The sequence below is a fragment of the Myodes glareolus genome, chromosome 20 (genome assembly GCF_982192425.1).
Source record: "Myodes glareolus chromosome 20, mMyoGla1.1, whole genome shotgun sequence".
NCBI classification, from domain to species: Eukaryota; Metazoa; Chordata; class Mammalia; order Rodentia; family Cricetidae; genus Myodes; species Myodes glareolus.
Window position 1 is genome coordinate 42566591 of NC_142045.1, and position 17420 is coordinate 42584010.

General features: G+C 40.0%; 1 protein-coding gene across 2 annotated transcripts; it reads right to left on the reverse strand.

Moving 5' to 3' along the window:
- Positions 1-753: 753 nt before the first annotated feature.
- Positions 754-16730, reverse strand: Plk4 (polo like kinase 4). Of its 2 annotated transcripts, none has more exons than XM_048424495.3 (16): positions 16497-16730; positions 15750-15845; positions 15014-15109; positions 14823-14937; positions 12537-13443; positions 11517-11617; positions 8797-9158; positions 7442-7546; positions 7043-7145; positions 6331-6480; positions 5730-5863; positions 5557-5648; positions 4857-4989; positions 4438-4566; positions 2658-2764; positions 754-1318 (listed from the first exon to the last, which is right to left on the reverse strand). In XM_048424495.3, exons 1-16 carry the CDS (start codon positions 16524-16526, stop codon positions 1198-1200), a joined length of 2781 nt encoding a protein of 926 aa, XP_048280452.2. In that variant the 5' UTR covers positions 16527-16730; the 3' UTR covers positions 754-1197. The 2 variants fall into 2 exon arrangements, with proteins under 2 accessions (XP_048280452.2, XP_048280453.2); XM_048424496.3 differs by lacking the exon at positions 16497-16730 and adding an exon at positions 15976-16136.
- Between the last annotated feature and the right edge of the window lie 690 nt (positions 16731-17420).

Here is a 17420-nt window from a genome sequence, read left to right on the forward strand (position 1 = left end):
CTTCTAGGAAAATAAGGATTTGCTGGTACCTGGTGTAAGAGAATGCCTGGAGTGGGAAGGGGTAGAAGAAATGCACTCAGGTAGAAGGCAGGACTTGCAAACATCCTAGAGGTAAGGTATTTTGGAAGGCTTCTCCGAACTCAAACCAGGTCCAAAGTGGCTGGAGTATAGTAACTGTTAAGTCCTATTAGTTCAATATGGATTCCTCATTACATTTATAAATGACCATAGTAGACCAAATCTCAATATAAGGGAAACAATAAACCTCAGTAACGATGCCCAACACCTAATTTACAGGATTAAGACTTCACATTTTAATCTGGTCCAGAGGATTAGTGTGCTTACTCTTAAGGTGGACTTGGAACCAGCATAGTGGCTCACAACTGCCTGTAACTCAGACCCAGGGTATCTGACCCCTTCTGACCACTGTGGGTGAAATAAAACTTCTTACAATTTCCCTCTGCTTAGACAGATGTTTTCTCTGACTGCCTAGCAGCCACGCTCTTTATCACCCCAAGTCCCCTTCGTGTCCCAAGTCTTGTCTACCCAGTAACCTCATCTCTCCTGGGGCTATGAAAGAACGCCCAGCAGGGGGAGGTGGGAGTGAGAGGAGATAAAAGACAGTCAGTGGGTTAAACCAATAAAAGCCCAGTCTCAAAAAATAAATGTGGGTGAGGGGGATTCTTCTTAAACAGCAAACAGAATTTAAGAATGATCAACATATTTTAAAACAAGTATTTAACCAAATAAAAGTAAACTTACCAATGTGTTTATTTTATAAAATGTATTTGCAGAAATATTTAATCACATACAAGCGCTACAAAAATAAATATAAAATATACATGTTTACATACTGCTTATACATACATTATTTACATATTCAAAACTATAGGCTATTTGTCCATGATTCTCAGTGTCTTACTAGTACAGAAACAACAAAAACAAACACAGCACACAAAGTTTAGTGTGGTACAAACATGAGCACAGAAAGTCTGAATGAGGGATTATGTACTTGGAGAAAAATCAGATGTCCTAGTTTATTTCATGACTACTGTATTTGGTAATGAAAACTTTATTCTATTTTGTTTTCGTAGCATATATTTTTTATGATACAGATTAAAATTCTGTTTAATAGAAAGGCTTTCTGAAGTCATAGTAAACTAAAAAAAACTCACTTTACTTGAAAGCCAAACAAAGTCATTTATTAAATACAGACATCTGAACACTAGGAGTTGGACTAGAAAACATCAGAAGGATGGACGAAAGACACTGTAATTTCTGTTTGATGTATTCTGGTAATTTTTCATTTTCTCCATACCTAAATGAAGCAGAAAAACAAACAATTTCAATTCTTAGACCTTAAGAGAATACTCAAAAGCACATTTCTCATTTAAAGACAAGAGGTAAGAAAATAATACAATTACTAGAATTACAAAAATCAACTGAAGTGTATGCAATTTCTTTCAAAAAAAGAACACTTGTTTTGTTTCATAGGTGCATATACTCAGTACAAGCATAGTACTTTTTTAATAAATATTTCTGATCTGTGATTAGTTGAATATTCAGAGATAGCACTTATATATTGTGAGGACTAGTGGCTAGCCTTCATAAATGATTGTTAGTACTGGGTGGTACAGTTCAGTTAGAGGGCTTGGAAAGCATTCACAAGGCCCAAGGTTCAATACCTACCATAAACAACCACAACAACAACAACCACCACAACCACAAAAACAAGTCTTAAAACTCTTTAAAAAAAAAAAAAGATTGCCCGCATATATGCCTGCAGGCCAGAAGAGGGCACCAGATCTTACAACAGATGGTTGTAAACCACCATATGGTTGCTGGGAATTGAACTCAGGACCTCTGGAAGAACAGGCAGTGCTCTTAACTGCTGAGTCATCTTTCCAGCCTGTGATATAACTCTTATTTGGAAAAAAACCCAAGTCTATTTAGTTAATTTAGACTTCTTTGTGATGGGTCTCATATAACCCAGGTTGGTTGCTATGTAGCCAAGGATGGTCTCGACAACTCCTGCTGATTGCTGGTCAGTGCACCACCACATCCAGCCTGAGGTCAATGTTAGACGTCTATCTCAATCACTTTGAGACAAGGTTTCTCACTGAAACCGAGGCTTGCCTATTTGACTAGATTGGGTGGCCTGTGAGCCAAGAATCAGCATGTCCCCAGGGTGCATACTGATTTGCCTTTTTCATGGGTGGCTGAGGCTCTGAACTAAAGTCCTCCTGCTTGCAAAGCAAGTACGTTAGCAGCTGAGCCATCTCTCCAGGCCTCCATGTCCTTTTGTGTTTGATTTTTGAGACACAGTCTCACCCTCTGGCTAGCCTAAAAGTCTTTATGTAGATGTGGCTGGCTTTAAGCTCACAAGAGACCCACCTGTCTCTGTCTCCTAGGTACTGGAATTAAAGGTATGCACCACCACACCTGGCCCCTCCATGTTCTTTTAAGTAAATAATCTATATATACATTGAATAGGGTTATTCAATGAAATTCAAACAAATCCTACCATTTGACTTGATTATGAATAGTGTAGATAAAAACTGTCAAAACACTAAGCTTACCAAGCCACTTATTTCAAAATATAGAGAAAGGAAAATGAGAGCAAGCACTGAATCCCACCCAGCGCTATAAAAACTTACCTAGTTGTCTGACCATCTGGTGATGTGTAACTGATGGAAGATACTCCTGCTTGGACAACTAGCTGTGAGCCATCGTTAAACTGAACCCACACAGCTCCGCTAGTTAGCTAGAAAAGCAAGAAGCATAGCAAATGACTACACATGAGACACAACTTGTTTTTTTTGGCAGGGGTGGGGTAGGGTTGGTGGTGGTTTTGAGACAGGGTTTTTCTGTGTAGCTCTGGCTGTCCTAGAACTCACTCTGTAGACCAGGTTGGTATAGAGATCTGCCTGCCTCTGCCTCCCAAGTGCTGGGATTAAAGGCATGTGCCACCGGCCAGTCGGTGATGGCTCACTTAGGAGGCAGAGGCAGGCGGATCTCTGTACAGTTTTGTTTTATTCATTCAGTGTTTTAGATTCCCCCATCCCACCCGACCCCACCCCTTTTGAAATAGTCTCAGTATTATCACTAGCTGGCCTTGAACTCATAGAGATCTACCTGCTTCTGCCTTAAGAGTTCTAGGATTAAAGGCACACATCATAGTTATTTTCATGCCTATGGGGGTTTTTCCTTCATGTGTCCATGCAACTTGCTCACAACCTGAAAGAGGTCAGAAGAGGGCATCAGATCTCCTAGAACTGGAGTTACAAGCAGTTGTGGACTGCCACGTAGGAATAAAACTTTATTCAGCAAATGCTCTTAATCATGGGGCCGCCTCTCTAGCTCCACAGTTCATTTTTAAGGCAAGGTCTCACTCACTACATAGCCCAGACTGGCATCGAGTTCACTCTTGCTTCTACCTCCTAAATACCAGAATTCTAGGCATGTGCGAATATACCCAGACCCAACATAGCTTTTAAAACAATTGTCTCCAATAACTGCAAATTTGGGTTTGTAATTATTTTAAGCACTGAAAATACTATTTTCCTTTTTTTCTCTTCAGATCATTTCTCTCGTGGCTAAGGCACCATAATATTAAAATGACTCAATAAATTTGGTTTCTCACAAATAGCCACTGGGTTATTTATGCAGTTGTTTTTTCCATATAGCATTTTTCCCAAGATAGGACTGAATGACAAAGGCTCCCCTATTTTATCTCTTAGCTACTGAAAGTTTTCTACTACAAATGGAAAGGCATGTGGTACAGGTGAAAAACAGTATGGCCACCTGGCCAAAACAGTCCTGTATTCACATAGTTACACATATTGCAGGACTATGCAAATCAATCCATCATTATAAAAAACTATAATTTTACTGTCTTTAAAAGGCAAACTAGCCTAAGTTTTACCAGATTACATTAGGGAACAAACTAGAAATGTGGGAAACACAGGACCACACAGAAGGTGGTACTCAACAAATGTCAACAAACCCATGAAGTACTAGAGTGAATTTTTACTTAATTGTTAAGTAAAAATACATGTGCCATACTCCAAAATTTCCACACTTCAAACTTTCTGATAACATATACAATGTAATATACACTGACACACAATTTTACAAATTTCAAGTCAATGTTGATTTCGTTTCTGCAATTTCAAATATCCTAGACATCATTCACTACTCCGCACAACCCTTTATCATGACATCTTCCACACTGTACCAATATCAGAAGCTTCTGATATATACCAATTAAAAAAAAAAAGCCAAACTTTTAGGAATATATCCAATAAAAAATGTACTTAAAAAATTCCTGGAAAAGAGAAGTTGTTAAAATAATTTATATTATTGGGTAATAATTCAATCAATGAAAAAGTCAAGAGGTCTACAGCGAGGAAATCATCTTTCTCAGAAATGTCTTACCTGTGTAGCCCAACCAACATTTTTCACAAAAACAGATTTCAAAAGCTGTGCTGATTTAGGAAGACTCGAAGAAGAGAAACTTGCTCCTGTGGAGGTGGCTGTGTGGCCGAGTCCTTCAGCTGTAGCAGTCTACAAACAGTAAGGGAGAGGAGGAGCTTGTACATTTGTATAGTCTTTACTGGTATGGCACTTCACTGGGGAAATGTAATTACTCAGTTGTGAGCATGAGCCATAAAGCAGCTGATAGCACGTGAAGGACCTTTGGCTCAGTGAGGCTGAGACAGTAGGTGATGTTTTATTTTTCTGGGTGGTGCTGGGATCTAACTTCTGGACACATGTTAAGCATATATTCTACAACTGAGCTGTACCCACAACCCACACCTTTATATAAGGGCTGCATGTGATATAGATTTACTTACAGAAGGTGCCTGTGTTGGAAATGCCGCACTATTCATGTTCAATCTGCTGGGTAATGCTTGCTCTTCCTTTGAGTAGCTTGGGTCCACAGGAGGTGGTGATAAGGCTATAGGTGAACTAGTATTACCAGGTTTTCTGAAGCAAAGAGAAAGGTTACCTAAAGCTTACCAATATACAGAGAACTAAACATTTATTTAGCTTATGTGTATGTGTTTGACACAGGGTCCCATTATGTGGAGCAGGCTGGTCTTGATCTCAGAGATTCACTTGTCTCTGCCACTCCAGTGCCAAAATTAAAGGTGTGTGGCACCACACCTAGCTAGTTAAATTTTTAAATTTCAATTTTATTTACTATGTGTGAATTATATGGGAATATAGGCACATATATGCTCCAGAGTGTGTGTCTGGAGGTTAAAGAATGACCATTGGAGTAAATTCTTGCCTTCAGTCTTATATGGGTTTCAGGGATCAAGCTTAGGTTGTTAAAGCTTGTATTCCAAGCACTTTACCCAGTGAGCCATCTCACTGGCCCTTGTAGCTGTTTTGAGGTACAGTGGCCTCCAATTCTTCCCGCCTCTACTTCTTGGGTGCCAGGATTATGGAGTGTGTCACTATGGTACAACTCTAAACATCATTTATAATGAAATGTCCTAATTGTATCTTAAACATTTTAGCCACAGTTAGGAATTTGAAGCTTTTTACCTTCCTACAATTATTGGGAAGAACGAAGAGCTCCTGCTTCTCTTTTCCTCGTCTGAGATTACAGACTCTAGTGCCAAGCAGACACGATGACCCTATTACAGAGAAGATTGCCTCTTGTCAGTAGTTCACGGCTTTACATGTGACTGTTAGTTGGATGAGAAACAAGCACATACCTCATTAGCATGGTCCATATATATTTTCATTTCCTCTTTCAAGCTGGTAATTTCACTTTCACATTTTAAAGTGTAAGATTTACCAGTTTTTTCAATCACATGAATTAAGTCTTCTGTTTTGTGTATTTTGGCTCCTGAAAATTAAGCAGAAAAACCATTCCTTTTTCAGTTCTTCTACTGTTCCTGTACTGAATTATTATACTAGTATATAATGGCGGTCAGAAAAGTTATTCACATCATTTATTGATCATTTGTAAAATGACACTCCAAGTATCTAACAAATGTAAGGCACCATTTTCTCTTTTTAGCACATGTCTGACCTGACTGCACAAAGGCATAGCACTCACACAAAATAGCAGGGATAGCTGGAATCATGTGCTGGGATGTGCCCATGGGAACCCTTCATGGAGAGAGACAGAGAATGCTCAAAGAGACTGTTTGGGTTTGGATGGTTTGGGGAGAAAACCATCCATTTGGGTTTCATGCAGTTTATGTTATGAACTGATGCAGAGTTCAGCAGCCAAGAGGACTATATCTCATACATTACAGATGAACTGCTGGATGTACAGCCATAAATCTAGATCACATGTATTATACTCACCGTCATAAAACCAAACCTCGAAATCAGCACCAGGAGAATTCTCCATCAAAATACATTTAGCGTATCTTGTAAAATAAGTGATTTTGGGAGTTTTAGATCTCACGAGCTGAATAAATCTGGAAGCATACTGATATTTCCGCCAGTATTTTTCTGAAGAAAAACACACATGATATTACAGAAGAAAGAATTGACTAAACATACAGTTATATCTGTATTCAGATTTCTGGTAAGGTTAAGACAGCTTTCTTGTTTTTGAAAACAATATGTGTTTATTCAGTAGTTATTTCTCCAAATCACAGCTTCCAGGAACTTATGCAGGAGATAGTCAGTTACCAATCTCTCTCTCTCTCTCTCTCTCTCTCTCTCTCTCTCTCTCTCTCTTTGTATCTATCTGCAGTGATTACAAATGTGAAAAACTAGATACTTCATGCTGAAATTTTTGATGACTCTAGACAGACTAATAACTAAACAATAGTTCTGATGCTACTAATGCTTTAGAATTAGTCTCCACTTAAAGAATTTGTAGCAGTATAACATACGAACAGTAGACAGTGGAGTGGTTAAGATACACCAAATCATCCTAGACACTAAGTACAAGAACAGGACCAGCAATCAGACTGAAGCCAACGTTGTTACAATTTACAACCATACATACAAAATTTATGTGCATATAAATCTATTATCTCGATTCATGTCCTGAAAATGTACGTACCGGGCAAATTGTCAAAGCTGTACCTACTGATGTTGTTAGTAGGCAAGGGTGGTCTATCACCAAGAGGAAAGCCTCGTCCATCATTTGGGTAATACACAGTGATCTGATTAAAAAATAAATAAAACTTCTAATTGTATGCTATTAAGTATTATCCTTTGTTACCAAAAAGTACATAAAGTTCTATGTTAAGCATTAAATTAGAAAAACATTAAAATAGTTTCTAAAAGTAATGAAGTATTCTAATCTAAAATTTTAATTTTATTACTAGTTACAATTATTTTTATTTTTCAGTTTGTGAATTCCAAAGATACAGATTAAATACCATATTGTAAAAAGAATTCAATGCCAAATGATTAAAGCCACACCTAAAATTGCAAGTGAATAAAACCAGTACGCTACCATAGTCCCATCACTGGAGATCTGAAGAACTTCTTTCACATGTCCTTCAGATGTACACTCTTTTAGAAGTTCCACACACACCTCCTCTGAATCAAGGATGCTCACCTAGGGAAACAGAAAAAATCAATAAATTGTTTTTTTAAGAACACTTCTGGCACATAATATTGAAGAGGGAAAAGTACTCAACCATAGCAGAAACAACAAAATCCAACTGCTGCTTCACTTTGGCAGTCTAGAGCAGCAATGTAGTTGGGTGCAGTTGTGAGCCAGAAGGCATAAAGGTGAGAATGTGTAATCAAGTGTGAAATGCTAACCAATGAGCAAAAGGCAAACAGAAGGTAGGGTGGGGAACAAGGACCCTGGAGACAATGGGGGAGCCAAACAAAGGCAAGACAGGATGACATGGGAAGCAAAGAACAAAGAGGACCAAGATGGAATCACAAGGTAATCATTCTATCTTCACATACACTCAGTGACTTCTCAACACAGAAATGAATATTGCTTTAATTTTAGTTATTTTTTTTTTCGAGACAGGGTTTCTCTGTAGCTTTGGAGCCTGTCCTGGAACTAGCTCTTGTAGACCAGGCTTGTCTCGAACTCACACAGATCCACCTGCTTCTGCCTCCCAAGTGCTGGGATTTTTAGTTGTTTTTTTAAAAGTTGTATTTTCTATCTCACCTTTGATTTCTAATGAAATGCGGAACATCACCAACTGTAGGTGTAAATAAAGTGTTTAATGTAGCATGCAGCATTATTTTCACTTTTAAATATAAATAATTTAGGGGCTGCAGAGGTGGTTCGGTGGTTAAGAGCACTTGTTCTTTCAGAGGACCTTGGTTCATTTCCCAGAATCCACATGGTGGCTCATATCTGACTGTAACTCCAAAGCAAAGGAATCAATGCCCCTTTTTTGGCTTCCCTGGGCACCAGGCAAGCATGTAGTGCCATACATACATGTAGGCAAGACACTCAGAAACACAAAATCAAAATAAAATTTAAAAATCAGTAAGTTCAAAGTTCCAAACTTATCAGAATCAACTAGCCATTGTCAGCAGCTAGAGGGTAGTAGGCAGGGTGATAGTATACACCTGTAGTCATAGCATTCATGAGGCAGAGGCAGAAAATCCAAAGGCAGCATGGATTACCTACTGGAAACTCTTTAATACACACAACAAAACCCAAATATTACCTATCGAAACTAAAGGGATTTTTCCATGGATACTCACTTTTTTCTTGAATGTTAAGTTTATATATCTCAAATTCCAAAGATATCATAGGAACTAAAAAGATCACACTTAAGAATTGTATTCCAAGGAAAATGTCAAATAGTAACTTAGAAAAAATAACTGACATACCACAGCCTTTTTTGTTTTTTGTCTGATTGGTTTTAATCTGTGAGCAATCAACGGAGATGTAATGCTTCGTAAGGTCGGTTTCTGGTGACCCACTGTTGATTCCATACTTGTATTCTTGCTTTGTTCAGAACGAGTATGCAAGACCAGCTCTTGTTGCATGATCTCAGGTTTACTATGATATGCAGTCATGTACTTCGTGGTACTCAGCTGCTTTACAGGATGAACATTAGCAGAAGTATCAGCATTCTTGCTGGCTCTTGAATCAGTCCAAGCATTTCTTAACATGTCCCGTGAATCTGGATAGCCCTGGAAATCTCTGTTTGGGCCGACGGTGTTGTGCTCATTAGTTTCTCCTAAATGAGCTAAAATATACATTAAAAAAAAAAAAAACAGTTTAGGAAAATGTAGCACAATGTGAGCATGGCAGGAGGAGGGTCTTTCTTTGTAGCCCTGACTATCCTGGAAATTACAATGTAGACCAGGGTGACCTGGAACTCAACAGATGGGCTTGCCTTGGCCTCCCGGGTTTAAGGGATTAAAGGCATGCTGCACCACACCCTGACTCTAAATAGCACCTTTAACAATAGAAAAAAGTCAATTATAAACATCTGTGTATTATAGGTTTCTTTAATCAGTAAACTGTAGTTGTTCTTTGCCAATTTCTTACACAGTAACTGTTTTATTATTTATAACTTTATTATGTATCTTAAATATATGAGATTTCTTTTTAAAAAAGAAGCTATTAAGAAAATGAGCTCTTAATAAAGTCAAAAAGTAGTTAAAGGAACATCTAAGTCAGGCTGAAAAACTTTTAGTATTCTTATGGCTATGAAAATATACTAATATGAAATCAATTTTTCTTTCTTCCTTAGTTTTTCAAGACAGGGTTTCTCTGTGTAGCACTGGCTTGGCTGTCCTTGAACTCAGACATTCACCTGCCTCTGCTTCCTCAGTGCTGGGATTAAAGGCGAGCGCAACCAATGCTCGGGGAAATCAAATTTTCAATCAAAGCAAAGCCAAGTCAATGTTCATCAGAAGCGGTTCTGATAAAAATAAGCAAATTCCTTTAATATAAGATTGTTTATCACAACTCTACTTAGAAAATGTGCAACTAGAAGCAAAACATTGACTCCGTTCAGTGTCCCTGTTTGCACCTATTGCAGTCCTACTGAATTCTATACCGTATTTCATATGGTTTCCAGAGTTTACTTCCAAAGAATTTTGTTGATGCATGTGTCTGTGTGCCTTTGTGTGTACACGTGTGCTATGTACACGCAGTGCCCAGCTACCAGACCTCCTGGAACTGGAGGGGCTATGAGGAACCTGTGTGGATACTGGGAACTGAACCTGGGTCTTCAAGGAAGAATAGTAGGTGTTCTTAATCACTGAGCCATCTCTCCAGGCGAGAGTTCCTATTTTTAAAAGGGCCTTATATAAATAATTTAATTATATAAAACTCTCTGTGGTAAATTTTAATCATTTTACTTTTTTTTTTTAAGACAGGGTTTCACTTATGTAGCCTAGCTGGTCTTGAAGTCATGGTCCCTATACCTCAGTCTTCCAAGTGGTGTAATTAAAGGAATGGGCCACCATGTCCTGATGCTATTTTTTTTTAAAGCCTTGAAATGATCAGTTATATAAAACTCTAGCTCTTCAGTATAAACTGAGAATTTTCATAATTTTATCTAATGACTGTAAAGCTTCTTGTCCTCACATTCTCTTTATAAGGGAAAATATTTTCTATCAAGTAAAATACTTTAAAATTGAAGCACAACGAATATATATTTATATAAGGTTTATTTTTCCATCTCAGAAAAGCCCATATTACCAAGTAAAAATAACCTGTAAATAATTATAAGAATGCAAGACTAAGTCCAGGGCAATTTTGTAGTTTAAAAAACACACAAACAAACCAGTAAGCACATATGGTCAGATTAATTCCCTTTTAGACTTCTGAAATTCCTATTTCTTGAAAAGAAAAAGATTCTCTTGACAGGACATAACAAGTCTGCCTCACGAGAGCTATTATCTCACACTGCACACAACACGGAGGTGAAAGACGATCTCCTCCTCCAGATGCTGCCTTTAATCCTCTCTTCCCACCATTATTTTCCACCACCTTCAGCGAGTGCTGTTCATTAATGAGGGACACCTAATCTCCACAGTCTTAATAATGACTTAGGGACAGCTGCTCAAATGTTTAAGGTTTTAGCTGTGTGTTTCAGTATGAGGAACTGTTGGAAATGTTTAAGGTTTTAGCTGTGTGTTTTAGTATGAGGAACTATTGGAAAACTAAGATTCTCACATCAGCTTCTCACAAGTAAAGTCAGGCATCCCTGATTGATTACTCATAGGCATTGATAACAGCCGTTTTGACACAGGTTTCACCAGAATAGGCTTAAAGGGGCAGCCTACGCCAGAACTACTTGAGAATCCTTTTCTACTTAATCACAGAGCAGTAGTGCAAACGGAGTTGTGTGGACTTCGCTCATGTATAAATAGCTTTCTTCGTAATATTTGTTATGAAAACTTAACAGATTAATCATATAGCATGAATATTAAGAACAGATAGCTTAAATATTAAAAAATGTTAAGTGTTTATTATTAGAATACATTTTATTGAAATTTATTGGAACTGTTTTCTTAGATATAAGAAAACTGTAATGTTTAGCAGGTTCAAGGCCATTAAGTTTTGATTAAATACTCTATTAAAAACTCACCATTCATTTGCAGATTCCCAAACCACTGCTGTACCATTTCCATCTGAGGTGTCTGGTCTGCAAATGGAAAAGGAGTTTTTCCTAGACAATGATGATTGGAACTAAAGAGGGGAAAAAAGGAAATCTCATAAACCAATTATCAGGGAAAGAGGGACTGGGACAGAGAACAGAACCTGGGGGTACACACATACACACTGACTATGTGTTCTATGATAGCAGAATTCCTACACACTAAACATTTTAAGGCAGAAAACCTAGAAGAGGTTTGGATACCTGAATCTTGATAATAACTGTAGAAAACAGTATTTGTATAACCGTCTCTAAAATTCCTATGCCAAACGCCATGGCACTATAATGGCACCACTGTATCTACTAATCTTTTAGAAGTTTATATTTCAAATATTAAAAGATTACACACAAAAACCCACTTAGACACAAAAATTAGTCAGTACCACAGCTTCTCCTCACTCAGCCTCAGCTTCCCTATACATGCACAACTCTTAGTCTTATAGGGATCAAACCTGCTCAATATGTTGTGCTAGAGATCTGCTGTAAATAACATACCTAAAAATTTAAATATATTTATGAACATATAGTGGTATTTTTGCAGTGCTGAGGACTGACATGAAGGCACTATGCATGTTGAGCCACTGTTCTCCCACTGAGCTATATATAAGCTTATATGCACTTAAGAGACCTTAACCAACATTAATAGCACAAAAGACTGTTTTGAAAAAAAGACTAGAACTTGCTGCCACATAGACTGGATTCAGCTGTATGAACCTTCTGTCTGTGCCTCCCAAGTTCTAGGACATGTGCCACTACGCCTGGCTCAAAACTGTAATTCTATCTCCCCACCTCGTTTAGATGCAGCTTTCTATCTGTGCTTATCAAAATTTTGACAGAATTATCCTTACAGTGCTTGGTCACTATCATGTCTTACAAAAGATCTATAAGTATAAGACTGTTTTGTCTTAAAGGAAATTAAAAAAACTGATACTGCTGTTTGTGGGGGAATACCTCTCTTCATTTTCATCCAGGGATCTTCTGGGCTTTGAAAGCATTTCTACTGAATGACATCGTTCTAGTGAGTGTGTTTTTGCTCGAGACGGATTAGAAGTGCTGGATCTGTCAGAGGAATGAGCTCTGCGAAGGTATCGAGAATGTGGCCTTTCTTCTGCATCTTCAATTACTCTTCCCCGTCCCCTGGTTTCTTGGTCTGGGTTTCCCCACTGCGTACAAAGATTGCTTCGATCTCCTGAAGAAAAGTCACTTAAATTCTTATGTTTTGGAAATACAGTAATTTTATTTGGAAGTGACTGACCAATCAAAACTCTTCTTCTGTCAAGTAAACTACCATTCAAACTGGTACTGGAAGAAGCTGTCATTGTAGAAATTGTGGCATGCCCACTATCCATTGAATCCTCTACAGTCCCCAAGTCTTTACTTTTTGTTGAAGGATTTCGTGACATAAAAGGATGGTCCAACACAGAAGACAGACTTAACCGATCTGCAGGATTTCTACGAAGTAACTGGTGGATAAGGTCCTGGGCTTCTCGCGACAAAAAGGCTGGCATTTCATAATCTGCTAATACTACTTTATTCAGTGTGTTCTTGACTGTATCAGTGTCAAAAGGTGGTCTTCCAATAAGTAATGTATAAAACATACAGCCCAGTGACCAAATGTCAGATTCAAGTCCATGTGCACTTCGAGTTGCAATCTCCGGTGAAATGTAATTAGGAGTTCCACACAGTGTGTAGTGCTTTTCATGTGGCATTTTCAACTGTGTTGCTAGTCCAAAGTCAGCAATCTTTATGTTCATGTTACGTGTAAGTAAGATGTTAGAGAGTGTGAGGTCCCGGTGCAATATGCCATGAGAATGAAGATACAACATTCCCGTGATGATCTGGTGCATGAAGTGCCTTGCTGTGAAGATGGAAAAAAAGACAACAATTCAAAAGTTCTGGAAAATCCAATGTTTAGAATACACGAAAGAAATCTAGTATGCATGCCAGAGTATTACATTAAAATCCTAGCTTGTAGCTGAGATTTACCAACTAAAACATGATTCTAGTGATGCTATCTAATTCCTCTTAAGAAAACTTAGGCAAAACTTAGGCACCTCTTTTAATCTTTGCTTTTTCCAACTTACAAACTAAGGGAAGCCAAATTTTATACCAGTTCAAAGTGTTTAGGGTAACTAGAGTAACCAGATATTCACAAAAATTAAAAAAAAAATTATTTAGACAGATTCAATGCAATGCCCGGCAAAATTCCAGCAAAATTCTTCACAGACCTCAAAAGAACGGTACTCAACTTTATATGGAAAAGCCAAAAACCCAGGATAGCCAAAACAATCCTGTGCAATAAAAGAATTTATCTGGAGGCATCACAGTCCCTGACTTCATACTCTAATACAGAGCTACAGTACTGAAAACATCCTGGTATTGGCATAAGAACAGACAGGAGGACCAATGAAACTGAATAGAAGACCCAGATATCAATCCACACATCTTCAAACACCTGATTTTTGACAAAGAAACAAAAAATATCAAATATTTAACAAGTGGTGCTGACATAACTGGATATCAACATGTAGAAGAATGAAAATAGACCCATATCTATCACCATGCACAAAACTCAAGTCCAAAAGTCAAAGACCTCAACATAAAGCCAGTCACAAGGAACCTTATAGAAAAAAGTGGGAAGTACACTTGAACACATTGGCACAGGGAACGACTTTCTAAATAGAACCCCAACAGCACAGACACTGAGAGAAACAATAAATGGGACCTCCTGAAAATGAAAAGCTTAGTGGTTAAGAGCCTTGGCCGATCTTCAGAGAATCTGGACACCCACATGGTGGCTCACAATCAAGTTCCAGAATATCTTCTTCCGCACTCCTTTGGCACCAGGCATATACGTTCACAGATGTACATACAAAAACCCATACATGTAAAATAAAAAAATTATATATAATATATATTACATGGTGGCATGTAAGTTTATATATATATGTAAATATATAAAAAGTAAGCTGGGTGCAGTGGCACACATCTTCAATCCCAGCACGTGGGAGGCAGAGACAGGAGGAGTCTCCCTGTTCATTCAAGATCAGTCTGGTCTATATACTGAGTTCCAGGACAGCAGGAGCTACATAACAGACCTTGTCTCAAAAACATAAAACAGTTTTTTTTTAAAAACCAAATAGCACATTTTCAAAACAACACCTTCAAAAGTCAAGTGTTTACCAAACAAAAAGAAAAAAGAGAAAAACTCTGCCCCATCCCAAAGAAGACACCCACCTTCACTTTCCGAGAAAGGCTTCATCCGGTTCTTTAGGTACCTGTTCATTTCCCCATTATGGCACATTTCTAACACCAGGTATACATAATTGTTATCCTCAAAGTAATTATAAAGCTGAAACAGAAAAGGGTGTAGTCAGTTACACAAACATCCAGCTTCCCTAACTACTTCTATACACCTTGTATCTTACCTCCAAAACAGAAGGGTGTTTCAACTGGCAATGTATTTTCACCTCATTTTGGACTCTCTGAACCATTCCAGCTTTGTACATGGCTTTCTTGTCGATCTAAACATAAGAGGCCAGATTTATTTGATCCTTTGGTTTGAACCCAGGGCCTTGTGCATGTAAGAGCAAAGTAATCTATCACCAAGCTTATATCCCTAACCTCAGATGAAAGCCCAAATATCAATCTAAAATTGTATAAGGCTTTTAATATATCTTTAAAGTCAACTTACTCTTATCTATTTTCTATCCTTGCACCTATTGAAAAAATTCGCAGCATGTCCAATACATTTTTGTTATAACAGAGGTTGGCTTTGGACTTCTGTATCTTCCTTTTCCACCTCCTCAGAGCTGGGATTATAGGCATGCACCACCATGCTCGACAATAATGGTAGTTTAGATTACTATAGCCACACATAAGTGAAATATATAAATAAACTGTTCGGACGTCTTCCCATCACCTTAAGTATTCACAGTAACAAAATGTATAAAACCTTCACGGAAGCAAGTTAAGGGTCTCTTAGATGTCCTTAAATTCAGCTGCTGAACTTTTGGTTAGGTAATGTGTTACACACACACACACACACACAGTAGAGTGGCAGTGTACACAGCCTCTAGTAGATAATGACTGTGACATTTTAAATACCATGCCTTTCTAGAACCTTGCAAAATACTTGAGAACGGGTCACTAACACATTCTTACCATTTTGATTGCAACTTCCAAACCGGTGTGAATGGACTCAGCTCTGTAGACTCCAGCAAATGATCCTTTACCAAGCAGATTTCCAACCTTAAAGTCCTTAAAAAATAAAAGTTAAATATTAGACGTGATGACTCGCAGAACTAGAAAGAAAGTTGGGTAGGAACTGGAATAAATCTGGTAAAAAGGGCAGAGAGGAAAGAGTACAAGGTTCAAACAGTCATCAGACCTCGATGATGCAGGTGCCTGGGGTGGCAGGCATCTTGCCGCTCCGCGGAACTTGCTGAGGTCCAGCCGGGGAGGAGGCTGAGCCCTCTAATGAGCTGGTTAGCTCGGCTCTCTCCTCCTGTCCACCCGGCTCCCGCCGCCGCTCCCGCCACCGTAACCGCCATCCCCGGGGAGGGGCGGGCGGAGCGGCTCCCCAAGCGGGGCTTTGGGGGCGGAGTGCGGACCCGACGCCTAGGGCTGGGCCCACAGCGGGTGACACACCTGCTGGGTGGGTATCAGCGCCCAGTGGGAGGGTGGGAGGGTGGGAGGGTGGGAGGGAGGGAGGGAGGCTCCGAGGGGCGGGCCGCTCCGCCAGCCTCTATACCACAGCACCCGCCCGCCTCCGTTCGCCCGCGGCAACCCGGCTCACCTAAGCGGGTCACCAAGCCCCGGGAAGCGCCTGCGCCCGCCCGCCCCGCTCCATCCGCGTCTGTACCGAGCCTCACCTCGACCTTCCCTCGGCTCCCCGTCAGCCCGCCTCACCTCGATCCGCTCCCCGATGCACGCCGCCATGTTCCCGGGCCGCGGGCGCCCCGGCCTCGGCCGTCTCGCAGTCCCTCCGAGGCAGCTCTCCCAGCAGCCAGCGGGTCTTGGCGCCCATCAGGCTGCCCTTTCTATGCCGCCGCCGCTGGCGACGCCGCCGACGCCACCGAAAGGTACCCCCGGTACCTCCGGAGGCCTGGGCGGCGCCTCGATGCTCCCATTTTGAAAAATTCCCGCCGCTGTATGAGCGAGCCAGTTTGGCGGTGACGTCAGCAAGCTCGCCGCTTCTGAGAGGGCGAGAGCGACGCGCATGCGCAGGAGGAGCTTCCGGGCCTCCGCGCTCTAGGCCGGAAGTGGGTAATCGTTTGAGGGAAAGCGGTCAATGTGAGACTGACCAGAACCCCGGTTTAGCTGTGTAATTTTGGAGCTGGTAGGTTATGTCTTGACCTGAAGAACAAGTCTGTTTCAGACCCAGGGGCGTAGCGCAGTAGTGGAGGGTCTTCCTAGCAAGCTCTGGGCCTTGGCTCTCCCTAGCAAATCTATTTTAAAAAACTGTTTTGACTTAACTTAGAGCTGGAATAAAGTCCAGCTGGGCGGTGGTGGCACACGTTTAATTCCAGCACTCGGGGGGACAGAGACAGGCGGATCTCTGTGAGTTCGAGGCCAGCCTGGTCTACCGAGCAAGTTCCAGGACAGGCAGAGCTGTTACACAGAAAAACTTGAAAAACCAAAAAAGTCCATAACTTTCCTTAGAACACCCTCCATGTACACCGTTGTGGTATTCCCTTTACAACTGTTAATGTGTGTGGTGACTTAAGAAAATGACCTGCACAGGCAAAAGTGCCATCTCTGCTTTAAGTAAAATACGGTCTGGGGATGAAGTTGAGTGGTAAATGCTATTTAGTACGCACAAGTTCCTAGGTT